Below are 16,156 nucleotides of genomic sequence, written 5' to 3' on the forward strand. Positions count from 1 at the left end.
TCAGGCTGCTACAAGATTGAACTCCCTTTCTCTGGACTGGAGAGACCAAAACTATGAAAGGTACACCCAATTATTCCAGACTGAGCGAGCTTTTGTTCCTCATTCTTCACAGGGAGGAAGACTAGATCCTAGAGGAGACTCTGAGAAACTGTTGAGGGGCAGATAGGATTATAGGATTTTTATGTCAGAAGGGACCTTAGAGATCATCTGATGTTATCTCTATTATCTTTATGTGAGAAGTTGAATAAATGTCCGATACTACAGAGCCTATTAATGTTAGAGCTATAACGAAAACCTAGGACACTCCAGACTCCTAGTTACAAACTCCTTCCACTGAGCCATGCTGAGTCAGGACAACACACAGAACACATTCTTTGATAGTCTCAGCAGTTTATCCAAGAGCTCCCTAGATGAACAGATATAAGTTGCCAGAAGGATCTGGTGCCAACCCAGGTAAGTTAAAGCAAAAGGAAAAAAGAAAAAAAGGAAATATTCAAATGGGCCTGGGTATAACAATATGTTCTAAAATGAAGAAAGATATTTTAAAGAGATACCTTAATACCAGTATAATTTTATTTTTAAAGTTATTTTAAAAGTTTATTAAAGTTTACATACATTTAAGAATTTGAATCATGAAATCTCCTTTTGATTGGACCAGGAAAAAGTCACTATTATAAATCTGAGTGGATCCAGACTGAAGACCACTATCCTAAAACTTGGGGAATTTGCTTAGTCTTTCTTGGACCTACAGTGCAATGTTGTAACTGAAAGGCCAAAAGAACCCAGTCAACTTTTTAAAGGCTGGAACTACAGAAAAAATAAATTACACAGGAATACCCTGTGATAATCTTAGTACAAATATAATGAAATAAAAGAACTAATTTTAGTGAAAACTTTACCTCTGTGAAGTTTGATTGGACAAGAAAAGTCAGAATCAAAGGGCTCGTCCTCTCCAGATGCCAGTTTCAGGGCAAGCTCCAACTCCACACACTCAAACACATACAGAGAAGGAATGAGGTCTGCCCTGGAATCCCAGGACTTCTCTGACTGAAAAAAAAAGCACTGTAATTTTAGTGTTTCATGTTGCTTTGAAAATGTACACAACTAAAAACAGAAGCAAAAAGCTGAATCAAATAGTGCTTTCAAACTCTTAATTCCACCCTCGATTCCAACAGTGCCTTGTTATTCTTAAAAGCGAAAAAAAGGCCTCTCTTCTTTTAGGAAGTTGTAAATAAACAAGTTTAGAGAAGAGCCAATTCAGTGATTCAAAGGTTCTTTATACCTATCACCAAAGGTGGCAATATAGAGTTCAGAAAGAAATATATAGGTCGCTGGACCAAGTAACCTGGGTGCATTTTAACTTCCTTCAATTTAAGTTTTTAAAGTGGGCTTCAGTTACTTTTAAGTGTTAAGTAAGTTTTCAAAATACACATAAGTGCCAAATAGAAACTATAAAATTCCTCATATACGAAACATTCATACTGGTCCAGGAACTATCCCTGGTGTTGGAGATACAAATATGCCCACAGCAGCCCGACTTACTGTCTGGTCATCTTCTTCCTCCCCTTCTAGCACAACACAGTGGTACAGCATTCCTGATTCAGTAGCAATCACCAAGATGTTGGGGACACACGGTAAGCAGAGTACAGCACAAGCATCATAACCATAGTTATCTTCAGCTGCAGGATGCATGGGCAGTGGGCCTAACAGCTTTCCCACACTCCCAGGGCTAAAGAAAGAGTGAAAACATACTTGGGAAACGTTGATAGCAGACAACCATGCTCATCACTTAAAACCTTTTTTTGACTTTTCTTTCCCCAGCTATCATACACTAATTCAAAATATAGTGTATTCCCAATGTCTCCACTTTTTCATTTTCCCACTCAATTTCCACCTCTTTGGTACGTCTCAACTGGACATAATTTTGCCCCCAAGGGGACACTGGCATGTGTCTGACGGCATTTTTGGTTGCCACCACTGGGAGGAGGGGGAGAGGTTACTGGTGTCTAGAGGCCAGAGATGCTGCTAAACACTGCCCCACAGGGCAGTCCCCTACAACAAAGAATGATTCGGCTCGAAATGTCAATAGTGCAGAGTTTGAAAGATCCTGCCCTAAATTTACTGTGGTTTATGCCTTCACCACTCCAGTAGAAGCCACTCTCTGGCAAAGGTCACCATTGAGATTCTAGTTGCTAAATGCAAAAAAGGCCCTTATCTCGAGCTGGTGCAGCATTTATAACTGGTTAACAATGATTACTTCGTAATACCCTTAACATCTGTACATTCTTTCTGCTAGTTTTCTCTTCCTACCTCTCTGAACACACCTTTCTAATACCCTTTCCTAATTTCTGTCTCTTAAATATTTGCGCTCTCCCGGATTCCATTGTAAACCCTCTTCTCTTTTCAAAATACACACTTATATAAGAGCATATCAGGGCTTCCCTGGTGGCGCAGTGGTTAAGAATCCACTTGCCAATGCAGGGGGCACGGGTTGGAGCCCTGGTCCAGGAAGATCCCACATGCCACAGAGCAAGCAACTAAGCCCGTGCGCCACAACTACTGAGCCTGCGCTCTAGAGCCCGTGAGCCACAATTACTGAGGCCACGCGCCACAACTACTGAAGCCCGCGTGCCTAGAGCCCATGCTCCGCAACAAGAGAAGCCACTGCAATGAGAAGCCCGCGCACCACAACGAAGAGTAGCCCCTGCTCGCCACAACTAGAGAAAGCCCATGCACAGCAATGAAGACCCAACACACCCAAAAATAAATAATAAATTTATTTTTTAAAAAAAGAGCCTATTAACTATGCCTGGTTTTAACCATTACCTGTATTCTGATGACTCCCAAAACTTTTATTCTGAAGTGCAGCTTATCTTCAGACCCACTATTTAATTGCAGTAGACAAATACACTTACTGAGTGCTAGATAACACCCCCAAGGAAGTAATGGTTTAGCTGGGCAAGCAGACATTTAACTAGAATTACTATAACGTCTGTAACAATGCAAGGATTTACAGGGTACAAAGCAACACTGAAAGGTACAAAGCAAGTGAGATATGTAAGAAAGGTATAAAAAATAAGTAAGATCGGGCTTCCCTGGTGGCGCAGTGGCTGGGAGTCCGCCTGCCAATGCAGGGGACGCGGGTTCGTGCCCCGATCCGGGAGGATCCCACGTGCCGTGGAGAGGCTGGGCCTGTGAGCCATGGCCGCTGGGCCTGCGCGTCCGGAGCCTGTGCTCCGCAACGGGAGAGGCCACAGCAGTGAGAGGCCCACGTACAAAAAAAGGAAAAAAAAAAAAGATCAATGGGAACAGCATATTCTGGGAAGGGATGGTGAGCATTCCAAGCTAGGGAGCAGCATATATCCAGTCCTGGAGGAATGAAAGGTGAGGGATTAACAGGAAGGAAACTTAGCTTGGTATGACGGGAGGCGAAGTGCAAAGTCTAAGGCAACAGAACGGTAGCTGGGCTGGCTTATGAAGCAGACAGTCTCGTATGCCATGTTAACGTGCTCAGAGTCTCTCCACTGGGTGACAGTGTGTCACCAGAGGTTTAAATCAAGAGTGACAGAGTCTCACTTTACTAAGATTAATCAGGTGGTAGTGAGGAGGACGACAAAGAGGGACCAAAACGGGGTTCAAGGCAACTAGTTAGAGGAGCATGATCCAGGCAGAAGATGACAGGGTCTGAAGCAAGGGCAGGGGAATAGAGATGGGTATATACACTCAAGACATTTTCACGGTAAAATCAGTAGAATTTTGGGACCAGACTGGATTTATGAGGATGTAGAAGATGACTTTCCGGTTGTGGGCTAAGGTTACTAGGTAGATAATGTGGGCAAATAAGGGCCAAGTAGTTTGGGGAGGAAGGGTAAGGGAGGGTAATAATGTTACCACAAAAGCCTCCCGAGAGAGACCATGTGCGAAAGGCAGAGAACATTTCTGTCCAGGAGAACAGGACTGACAGCGAATCCTCATCATTCTGCCATCTATAAAGCTCTTTCATCTTTCTTATTTATCTTTTTTCATTTTCCATCCTCTCTTCTCTCTCCTGGGTTCACTTCCACTCCCATTTCTACCTAGTGAATCCTTCAGGTCCAAGCTTCTGTGTTACCATCTTCTGAGTCCTCCAAGACAGGCAGCCTGAGCACTTACTCTGTCCCACTCCCAGAGCAGCCTGTGATGCCTTCAGCACATCACGTTGTACTACAGTTTTGGTTTGTCGTAGGCCTTTCTGGTAGACAAGGAACCACATAGCAGGGACTCTGCCTTCAACCCTGTATTCCCATATTTTGCCACAGAGTGAGTCCTGAATAAATATCTGTTGATTTATAAATAAATAAATTACAGTGTTCAGATTCGGGCCGTATGCCTCTCTAGTTACAAACTTTCCCAAAATTCTTATCCTCTATTGACTCTAACTCTCACCATAACAGATGATTCTTATTTCTTTATTTTACCTGTATTTTCTCTCTAGTCCTGTATTTCCAAATGTCCATGGAATATTTCCAAATTAGTTGCCCTTCCTGACCTCATTATTTCTGTTAATGGCTCACTCCCTTATCCAAACAGCAACAAAGTCTTGATCCTTCCTTTGTAGTATGTACTATGTTCATTTCTCCCTTGCATTACCACCCTAGTTCAAACTATTACAGACCTTAAACTAAAATTTGGAAGTTACTTTAAACGTCTCTCTGCTCCAGTCCCTTTCCTAACCAATTGTTTTATCCTTCTCCTGTTTAGAAACCATCACTGGCTTCCTACTAACCTATTCCTACAGAAAAGACTCCACATCCCTTAACTAGGTATTTAACTCCACCACATTTTCCCTGGACAGGAGCTTCCAGCTTTATCATTAGACGCTCCCTACCTGAATCTTCTGCTCTAGCCCCAAGTGTCTAATCACTGGACCTTAAACGACATTTGCACTTGCCTGTTTTCATACTTGACTTCATGCTACTCTTGTGACTAAAATGGTCTTACCCTTCCTTGATGCTTCATTTAATCCTGCTTTAAAGCCTTAAGTCTCATATGACATCAGTCCTTCTCTATGAAAATTTCCTTAACTTCTTCAGTCAGAATCATCTCTCCTTCCTCTGGGTTCTTATTATGCGCCACTAATGCAGTACGAGTCATTATCTTTCCATGGTTATGTATGTCTTTTCCCCACAACTGGGACATAAGATACCAGATAACCATGTCTAACCATCCCCATGGTGCCTTGTTCACATAAGATACATGATATAGATCTTCCTTGACTTACAGCGGGGTTACGTCCCAATAAACCCATTGTTAAGTTGACAATATTTTAAGTTGAAAATACATTTAATACAACTTACCTACCAAACATCATAGCTTAGCCTAGCCTACCTTAAATGTGCTCAGAACACTTACATTAGCCTACAGTTGGGCAAAATCATCTAACACAAAGCCTATTTTATAATAAAGTGTTGAATATCTCATGTAAGTTATTGAATACTGTACTGAAAGTGAGAAACAGAATGGCTGTAAGTATATCAGTTGTTTACCCTTGTGATCGTGTGGCTGACTGGAAGCTGTGCTAACTGCCCAGCATCACAAGACAGTATCAACTGAATATCACTAGCGCAGGAAAAGATCAAAATTAAAAATTTAAAGTACAGTTTCTACTGAATGCATACTGTTTTTGCACCATCGTAAAATCGTAAGTCTGACTAAGTTGGGGACCATCTGTAAATACTTTTTTGATTGACTATCCTTTGTGAACACAAATCCAGTCTTATCTTAAGTGATTATCCACGAATTCTACAGAACTTACCCAAATAAGATGAGGAAATGAAAAGTCAAATGATCTGTATCAACTTTCTCTTCAAAATATGCAAGCCAGCCTTGAAAGGCTGCAATACTTCCACAAACTCAAAAACATGGACCCCAAGTGCAACCATGACAATCTATACTGGAGCACAAGCTGGGCTTTCATTTCAGGTGGGTTACCTCCTCAGCTTACCTGTGCAACAGACTAACATATGTAAGGAAAGTCTCCCCATTCTCATACAAGATGTACAGGGGGTAAGCCAATACTTCATCTTTGCCTTTTTGTCCAAATATGTTCTTCGGGACTGCTGACAACGGCCCAAAGTCAAATGCAACTGCTGTCTCTCCTAGAGATGCGGTGTAGGCCCTTCTGAAAAGAGATTTTAAAACCAACTGGTTGGAAACGAAAACAGAAATAAAATGGCCAATAACAGCAGGTGGGGATTGAATTTGTATTCAATGGAGTGATAAGACAAAAAATTGTGATTATGAAGAATGTTAAACAACATTGGAAAATTCTCATAAAATTCAATGAAAGTAGGCCATAAAATTATATAAAGTTGAAATATACAATCACACAAACCGTAAAAATACACACATACAGACATGCATAAACACAGAAAAGAAACAGGAAGAAAACACATAAAGATATCAACAGTTATCTCTAAGCAGTAGGAGGCATTCAGTCCACGAGTATCTACTAAATATTACTAAGCACTCAGTGCCTGTGGTTCTGGGAAACATCAGTGACTTGAACAAAGGCCCCCCTCTAACGAGAGAGACGTCCACAGAGAAGCCAACCACATAACCCAGAGCCAGAATATGACGTTATGAAGAAAAATAAAGCAGGGGAAGAAAGTACTGATGGAGGTGCTGCTTTAGGTGATCTGGGAAAGACTCTGATGAGGTGCTATTTGAGCAAAGATTTGAAAGAAGTAAGGGAGCGAGTCTGTGGTCATGCAGAGAAGGAGCAGTTCAGGCAGAAGGAAGGACACAGGAAAAGACCAAGGAGGGCGGTGGCAGGAGTGTCTGAGGAATGGCAAGGAGGCTGAGTGGCTGGAGCTCAGAGCCTGGGCAGCGGGAGGACTGAGCTGGAGGGCTGCAGTCAGCGGGCAGAAATCAATGGAGTGCGGAGAGCAGGGAAGCAGAGTGAGCTCATTTATACCGAAAACTAGCACTCTGATTGCTATGCTGAGGACAGACTACAGGAAATTTTAAAATATTTCATTTTCTTCTTAATACTTTTATTAGTTTTCCCAATTTTCCGCAACAAATTTATATTACCTTTATAATCAGGAAAGATGATAAAACATGCTGGTTTTGTATTTTAAAATTTAGTATAGTTTGTTATTCAAAAAGATTCCAGTTTAACACAAGGTTAATGAATATGGTTAAAATAAAACCACAGTTTCGTATAGCTGAGAAAGTCAGCATCATTCCAAGCTGTTATAGGTACCATATCTTAGTTTCTTTATCACATGGAAAGGTATATGGTTTCAGGAGGCAAAAAATGAGGAATCCCAAAATCCAGAATAAAAGAACTGCCTGAGTTAAACTAAAAAATTAAGACAATGAATGGAAACAAAAAGACAAAGCAGTTATTTCAAAGAGACTTAAATACCAAGCCATCCAAACTTAACTGGAACTTAATAAATATAGTAATATTTCTAATAATGGTAGTAGGTATCAATTAATGAGGACTTACTCTGTGCCATTCTAAGCACTTTTTATGCATGATCTCATTTATTCTGTACAATAATCCAATTAAGTGGTCACTACTTTTCATATTCATGGAATATACAGTCATGGAAATGACGCTTAGTGCAACTGAATAACTTGCCCAGATGCCACAGCTGACAAGCGGCAGAGCTGTGACTGGAACCCACCAGGTGTTGACGCCAGAGCCAGAGCTCTTAACTACTGCGTTTGCTCTACGGCCTCTCATCTGGACAGGGTGCCTGGCAAAGGAGGTTGGAAAGCAATGGAAACTCACTGCCGACACCAGAACAGGACCCATCAACTCGCAGAGGCAGGTATTTCCCCACTGTGGAGATGGCTGGATGCGAGGTTAAAGAGCTGGTGCTATAAGACATTAAAATCATTTGACTGAAACTTTCAGTTGTGGGACTATTAAAGAGAATTAAAGTGGTCCCCAGGCTGGTGGCAACCTCTGACTCCTAGCAGAAGCAGATGAAATTCCTCTCTGGAGGAACACACCCCCAACTCAGGCTCTCAACATTTCAAAACATTAAGATCAAGTAAACCTAAGTTCACAACGAGAGATCAGCAATCACAGGAAGAAGCGACCATGATCATGGGGCAGGAGGAAGAACACACACCGATTTAGATCCCCATCTCCCCAGGGCTTCAGGTATTGAAACTGTCACATACAGAATAGCTGTATATAAAATATTCAAGGGAATAACGGTTAGAAAAACAAAAATAAAGAAGATTATTAGATATGACCATCATGGAGACATGAAAAGAACTAAATGGAACTTCCAGAAATATTGCTACTAAAGGCTTCTCCCTACATGCACACACTGTGGGTGATCATGTGTGGTAATCACCGGAAAGACTGATCAAGAGGCCAGAGGAATGGGGTTTGTAAGTTCAAAGGGTGATTCTGTTAGTGGTCAAAGTAGCCAGGAGCTTGCCCCTGTAGTGGGTAAGAAAACATAAAAGAAGCCAGGGTCACAGGAGAATCAGAAGGGCTCTCTACGTTCTGCCCCAGCTTCTGGGGTACTAGGTGCTGGGGGTCCAGCAATCTGCCCATCCACACTGAGTGAACAGCTGGCAGGCCTCCAGCCCAACACTCTCACCTTCCACCTTTTCTGTAACTTTGCAATATTATAATTCATTCTCTTATTCAAGATACAACAGGGAATAAATTTCAGCTATTCACATTTTTGAACTTTCTTGAAAAAAGACCAAGTTAGTAGTTATAGTGACATTCAGATTTGTAACTTCTCGTTATCTATTCATATCGCCTATTTTTGCTTATTTCTCACATTACCAAAACCATGCTAAAGGCACCTTTGGAAAATCTTGCAATCTGCTAAAATTGCATTTATAATCCCGATAAACTAATTTTTAAAAATTTCATGACACAAATAAAAACTTACCCTTTATTGAGTTTTAGACTTTCCTCTTCTGCTTCTGAAAGTACAATGACCTTAGTGGGTGTCTGGGGCTCACGTAGAGAGTAAATCCTAGCAATCAAAAGAGAAGAAAGCCAGTACTTAAAATTCTTTTTCATTTCCCTAAGTTCCTCTTTCCTTTCCATCTAGTCAGTTTCTGAGAATTTTCCTACCAGTTATCACAACCATCTGCCAAAGATCTTGCTGTTACTGACAAAGTAGCCTACTTCATTTGTTCCATAACAACATAAGAGGAAGGCTTCCCTGGGGCATGAAGAAATGTTCTCTACTCTAAGCAAAATGCCTCATCAGCCTTCCCCAACCACCACACCTCAGTCCTTAGCCACATTCACCTTGTCTAGTCATCTCACTACTGCCTCTAAGTTTGCCAGCTTCCCTCCAGTTATACCCATCTGTCTCTGCCTATGAGGAACCCAATCTCATCAGGGAAGAAACCATTTCTCACTGGCCAGCTGGTATGACTGTGGGTGACTTTTAGCCTGCAATTTGTACATATTTGTGTTATATAAAGACACAATGTCTTCCCTGCTTTCTCAAGAGGTTAGTATAAAACTAAAAGAATTTTTTTTACCAAAATCATTTTAATTTAAAATAAATTTGGGGGGAATTCCCTGGTGGTCCAGTGGCTAGCACTCTGCATTCTCACTGCCAGGGACCCGGGTTCGATCCCTGGCCAGGGAACTAAGAGCCTGCAAGCCACACAGTGTGGCTAAAATAATAATAATAATAATAAAAAATTTTCACAGCATATATGGCTATTGTTAAAAGGAGAAAAAAAATTTTAAAGGCCAGTAATATCATTATTAGAAATCCAAATCCCTCTTAAAGTCTTTATCAAGTTAATCACTTATTTTGTCTGATCCCACAAAGAATTTTTAAACTCAGTTTGTTCCATTATCAATAGAATGTCATTTAATAAATGTTTTTAATGAAAATTTGATCCAATTGAACACACCATTCATTGTGGTCTTCCTAGCTGCCTACAAGCATTACTGACTTCAAAATACAAATAAGTCCTATAAACTGTAATGCAGAACAGTGAAAGGAAAAGTAAATGCAACAGGGCACTGAGTGGAAATTTCTTGTTGCCCTGAAACTGTCAATAGGGTCAAAGCTAGGAAAAGAGAAGTGTTAAATACCCAATATTTTAAAAGGAATCTTTAATAACTGAGGCCAGATACCTCCTTTAGGGCTTAATGTGAGGAAGACCTAGACCTACACTATCTCCTCACAATCTCCTTTTCCAGCTTACAAAAGACAGAAGGTGTCAAGAGTCCTTAAGAGTATGGTACGATGTCTGGAATGTGAGGGTCCTCCTTTCTTTACCCCCAACTGCAGAGCCAAATGGGTGGGTAGGAAAGGCCCTAAAAGAACCAGCCAGATTTAGGGGTACCTGTAATAAGGGGAAACGGGTATCTCATTTTCTAGCTGAATGCCAGATGTGTTGTCAAAAACTACAGGCCACCAAGGCAAGGGAATACTTGGGTGATTCTGACATGTCATATCCTAGGGTTGGGGGCATGAGAACACTCTATGGTATCTACTCCAAATATGGAAATTTCTGAAGGAGGTAGGCTGGGACAACATAAGAAAGGACTATAGTGTAGTATGCCCAGTTCTGTAGCCCTTGGAGGGCAGGGAAAAAGACCTTGGCAGTTACCATGGCTCCATATGAAAAACCACAACGGTTAGGTCGAGAAGGCAGGAGATACCAAGTTTAGGGATATTCCATCTTGACAGAGGGTTCAGGGCATGGACAGTTGGTAGAGCCAATGGGAAGCAGAGCTCCTGAGTGATGGAGGGAGCTGAAGGCCAAACACTGCCCCTGAAAAAACCACACACCAATCTGTGCAGAGACTATCACATCAATGGAGGCCACTAGCAGCTGAGGGAACTAGATTAAACCAGGAGGGATATGCCCCCTGCCCTTCACTGATGGACAACCAGTTAGGTAAGATGTATGCCTCAGCTAGCACACTCTCTTTACCCCACCATTGAGGAGTCAGACCCAGAGGAAGGAGGAACAGCTCTCCTCCTTACACTTCACCCCCTACCTCAAGGTGCTTGGGTAGAAAGAAGAGTCAAAGAGCAGATCATGCCCTCTCCACTCATTTCAGATCCCTCAAGGTCTGACCTGTGATAGGACCAGGATATAGTTTTGAAGTGGATGTGAGATCAGAGTTTTAAACTGAACAGACTAAGTTTTAATAACTAAAAGTAACCAGAAATCTATGAGATCTGTGTAAGAAGCCCTTAAAGGATCAACCATTCAGCAGTAAAAGAAGATTTGGTAGAGCACAGTCAAAGCAGTCATTAGAAAAAATAAAACTGCAGGTATCTGTACATCAGTCAGTCTCCCCAACAAACTTTTTACATAAGGCAGATCCAGAACGTTAACTGATAATAGAGATCTCTGTAGGATTAGGGCATTTAATCATACAATGCAAAACCTGGAAGGGGCTTTAGTAAATGATCAGATGAAACCTGCTCATTTGACAAACTGGAAACTGAGGTGCCCAAGTTTTTAACATCCCAAAGACAAGTGACACTGGGACAAGAACTCAAATCTCTCAATTCCCAATTAAATTATCTTTCCCCTATGCTACATTACCTCCAAAAGAGTGACACAGTGAAAACAGCTTTAGGGAGATTATCTTAATAGGTCAGATTGGGAAAGTAGAGACTGGAGGTAGGACCAGTTGAGAGGGAATAACAGTAATTAAGGCACGTAAGTTAGGGCAGCTGGACGATTCTTACACGATTGAGAATGGGTAACAACAGCCATCAGATAAAGCTTTCCAACATCTACTGACCCATTTAGTGGTACTCTGAGCTATTAACTGGCAACCAGAAAGAGAATCTTCCCACTCACAAAGCTGTAAGAAAAAAATGTACCTTATTACATTGTCTGATGTTAACAGCACTATGTGGGGGTCCAGCATCTCACTCGGATACCAGGCAGCATGCTTTAGAGTCAGAGAGGTAGAACTGGTGAAAAATCTCTCAGCAACGGGAGTGGTGCTAAAATAAAGACAGCAATTTCCCAAAACTGGATGAAAAAGCTTCTAAAGGAAAACCTATCTTAACACTCTTTGCTCTTCTTTCCTTTAAATTCCTTTCTTATAAATCTTGCTGAGACAGCATTTAAAGCATCTACCAACCAACATCAAAGAATCAAAATTAAAATATTTTCTAAATTGTAGAGTATATTATACTGCACTTTACAAGTGATTTTAGATACAGTATCTTACTTGATCCTTTTAGTAACTTTGTAAGGAAACTACAAGGGCAGCTATTATCACTCCTATTGTGGAAATGAGGAAACAGAGATAAAAAGGAAACATTTTTAAGGAGGCCCAACCTATGAGTTGTGGAGCTAAAGATGGGTTTCTACCTTATATTCTTTTCAGATCTTTCAGACTCTCATTTTTCAGGATTAATTGGAAAAGAAAAAAAATACAAAAATAAAACTTAGTTACACTTATGAGAAAACTGTCTGGCTCACAGTTAATAACTGCTTTTAAAACATCTTATTTCAACCTACTTGAAAAAACAGCCTGACTTCCAATGAGACAGCAATGTGATAATTTAGGCAGAATAAAAGTACAACCCCACATATACTGTAAACACTATATCACAAGAAGCCAGTGTGCAGACCATCTGGAGTATGATGTTTCAATAGTAGCAGGGTAAACATACCTTAAGAACCACTGGTCTTAAGCAATTTTTTGCATGTATTACAAAATTATACAGATAAACACTAAATGGAAATACAACTTACCTACAATTCACTGTTGATTTTCCACCTTCAAATTCAGAATTCTTCCCCCATCTTTTAGGTAATTCTAATATCATAAGTCCTTTTATTCCTATAAGTGCTACATGATGTTGTGCTGGACTTAACAAGACTTGATAGATTTCAAACAGGGGTGGATTTATGCAAAGCAATCTCTGAAAATTAAAGCAAACTAGTTAAAATAGTTAATTTTAATGCAAATATATATGGCAGTTACTTGAAAGCACAGTACCACTTTAGTTTTCTATAACTGTAGTTTAATGAAACATTCTGGGTAAGTACTAACACCTCAGCCATTACCTGATGAAATATTTTTTAACTATTTAGACTGGAATATTATATAAAATGCACCAGGTTTCCCTACTTTGACAAATACTACATATAATTCCCTTTTTACAATCAAACTCCAGACTACCACTTCAGCGTCAAATCTCCACCATTCCCCACTTGTACTTTATACTCCAATCAGATTAACTTGTATTTCTGGGAAATCATCATAATTTGTTATGTCTCTGTGTCTCTGTACAACTATTCTTCCTGCAATGCCCTCATTTTTCTTTTTTAGCTGGCTAAAACATTCTTGGAGACTCAGTTCCTATGCACTTTCCCCCCAAGAAAATATCCCTGACCTTCTGGCCAGGAACTAATGCATCTTTTCTGTACTCCTATAGCACACCCTAGATAATTCTATAATAGTACTTATCACCCTGCATTCTAATTATCCTTTTACCTGCTCATCCCACACAACTATGAATTACTTGAGCTCTGTGTCTTTCCTCTCTGTATCTTTGGCATAGTATATGGCATATTGCTAACTAACTCTCAATATATGTTTTAATGACCAGATAAATGAAGAACTCATAAGTACTAGTAAATAATTACTGTTATAAATAGTACAATAAGATAGAGAATGGCTTCAAGAGCTTCTGCAACTAAAATGCTGCTTTACCGAAGCAGATTTGACATTGAACAGTGATATTTTCAGGGGATTCTGTTAAGCTGTTTGTCTCATATGCCCTCAAAAAAAAAAATGTACTTCTATTTCTTCTATTGCTTATCCTTATGTATAGAGAATCACCCTAAATCAAAATCTTTTTAGACAAGACTGTTGAGTATAATGTGATTTCAATTGTTCCTGATGTCTGTAAGTCTGAAGTTTCTTTGTGTTCGTTCTTAGCTGCCCTTTGCTGATTCTAATCAAACTGTTTTTTCTCCAGTCAGTGGTTCTTCCCTTCTTTTCCCATCTTCTCAATCTTCTTCCTATTTGATTCTAATGATCTACCTCAAATCAGACCACCTTTCTCCTGTTATGCATACAATCTAATCTAATTACCTAGATCACCTGTGATAATCACATAATTTACGTGGGCTTTTTTTGTTTGGTTTGTTTTTTTGTTTGATTTGGTTTGGTTTTTAAGGTTACTATTCATGTTTTCATTTCACTGAAAGTTGCAATTCATGCTAAACTGCTTCCTTGTCTATCTCTGAGTTTTTGACATTTGGAGGATTGAAGGTCATTCAGACAGTTATCAATATGTACTGAGGGTCTATATGTTCCAAGCACACTGAAGTACTGGGGATACAAAACTAAGTAAGGTGGACACGGACCCTGCCTTGGTGCTTGCACTCCAGAAGAGAAGTCAGACAATAAATTAACAAGTATAAATAATTTAATCATGACTGTGCTAAATTCTGCATAGCAATATAGGGTGCTATTGTTAATACTGTGTGCCGAGCATCTAACACTTACTCTTATAAGCTGAAATTTTACAGTCAGTAGTTTGTGGGCTTGTGACCTGTTTTCAAAACTGCAAAAACAATGCCAGCACCTTATTCAAATCATTTTTCATCAGCAAGAATCAAACAACGGCACACGACATATGTATGCTATATGTTAGAATGGGGGCCAAGTTTTCTTACTTTGTAATCTTTAAAAGACGCGAATCGGCTTATTACAAATAAACGCTTCCATAAAGCAATGTTTAACCACAAGAAGTCTGTAGTACTTTCTGATCACACCTACTTTCACATGCTGTTGGCTTCTCAAGAAGCCAGCAAAAATCCCTTTCAACTCTGGAGATGGCCCAATTTTTTGAAAGAGCTAACAGGGGATTCCTCCTCCATGTCAGGCACGAAGCTCGTTGCTTTCAAATCAACGACCCGACGTAATGCTCTCAACAACCCCAAGAGAAAGTTACGACTGTCCCTATTATTTTATGAGCGTGACGTCATGACATCGGATTCTCGGGACCAACCTCCTAAAAAGAGCGAGTGCACCCACACTCTTAAGCCTCTTACCCCTGCTTTGTTTTTCTTCAGAGCACCTGCGCCACAGATGTTTTACTGTTACTCCATGGTCTCTCCCTTCCTCCCAGACCCCGCGAATTTAAGCATCTGGAGCGCAGGCGTTCCTAAAACAGTATCCGGCGCAGTGTCAGAGTCAACGAACATATGTGGAAGGAGTGAAATATGCGTAGAGAGGGTTCAAAAGGTTCTGCGGCCACGCTACAGCGAATGAAAATGACTTTTCCAGTCGCAGCTGGACGCCCCCCAAAAGGACGTCTGCTCACCCTCGCACAGCACCCCTCCCAGCAGACGAAAGCCAGCCAGGATGGGAAGGGGACGTAAACGCTACTTCAGATCCCAGCTGAGGGTCATTTTCCAGATCAGCCTGGCCGTACCTGGTACTGGGAGAGGGAGGACTCCTCACCGGCGCCGCTGGGGTCCCGAAGGCGCACGACTAAGAAGGAGCTGCCTTCTCCATCCCATAAGAAGAGCTCTCCGCCGAGGCCCAAGACCAGGTTTCTCGTCAGCAAGTGCGGCGGCAGGGGCGGCGGCGAAGGCAATGATGAAGAAGCCGGCTTCTCGGCTGCGCTCTGGTTTTTCCGTCCTTCCCGGAGCCGCAAGAACACGGCATGGTCAGGGAGCCAGGCCTGCCACAGCTCACCGTCTCCCGCGACTCCTTCGGCGGCCGCCATCTTGGCCCAACAGCTCTCGTCAGCCCAGTTGCTCAGCCCGCCGCTGAGGGCAGCCAATTCGCTTCCAGCCGTCCACTGCTTCGGCCAGTCATCGAGCAGGGAGCCCGGAAGCCCGAGCAGGGCTAGGGGAGGGGCGGGGCGAAGGTGAGGCCAGCCCATCAGGTAGCGTCATTGCCAAAGCAAAGCCAATCACCAGTCAAGCCTATTCTGAAGCCAAAGGGGGCGGGACGAGAAGTTCAACATGCCAGTGCCTGCTTAGAGAAAGCTTTGGGGTTGCGGGAAGTCTAGTAGCTGGGGGTAAAGCGCCTGAGAGCTGTGTATCAAATTGCTTATTGGACACCTCCACCTGGATAAACCTAAACATCTAAAACCTTCCCTCAAGACTTACCTCCCTCAATCCAGGTTGGGCAGACCTCACAAATGTCACTTCT

At 41.4% G+C, this 16,156-nt stretch overlaps 1 protein-coding gene across 2 annotated transcripts in view; it reads right to left on the bottom strand.

The window, feature by feature from the left end:
• NUP88 (nucleoporin 88) overlaps positions 1-16,150 on the bottom strand; it is a 30,776-nt gene extending 14,626 nt beyond the window's left edge. Inside the window, exons 1-8 of one of the 2 annotated variants that reach the window (XM_029213257.1) lie at positions 16,114-16,150; positions 15,429-15,847; positions 12,733-12,902; positions 11,847-11,972; positions 8,916-9,002; positions 5,984-6,160; positions 1,543-1,729; positions 900-1,047 (exon numbers count right to left, since the gene is read on the bottom strand). In XM_029213257.1, coding sequence (XP_029069090.1) covers positions 900-1,047; positions 1,543-1,729; positions 5,984-6,160; positions 8,916-9,002; positions 11,847-11,972; positions 12,733-12,902; positions 15,429-15,725 — 1,192 coding nt within the window. In that variant the 5' untranslated portion in view covers positions 15,726-15,847; positions 16,114-16,150. The remainder of the gene's footprint in view (positions 1-899; positions 1,048-1,542; positions 1,730-5,983; positions 6,161-8,915; positions 9,003-11,846; positions 11,973-12,732; positions 12,903-15,428; positions 15,848-16,113) is intronic. The other variant, XM_029213259.1, reaches the window with a different exon arrangement.
• Between the last annotated feature and the right edge of the window lie 6 nt (positions 16,151-16,156).

This window comes from Monodon monoceros, unplaced genomic scaffold (genome assembly GCF_005190385.1).
Source record: "Monodon monoceros isolate NGI ecotype Baffin Bay Population unplaced genomic scaffold, NGI_Narwhal_1 Super_Scaffold_9, whole genome shotgun sequence".
Lineage (NCBI taxonomy): Eukaryota > Metazoa > Chordata > Mammalia > Artiodactyla > Monodontidae > Monodon > Monodon monoceros.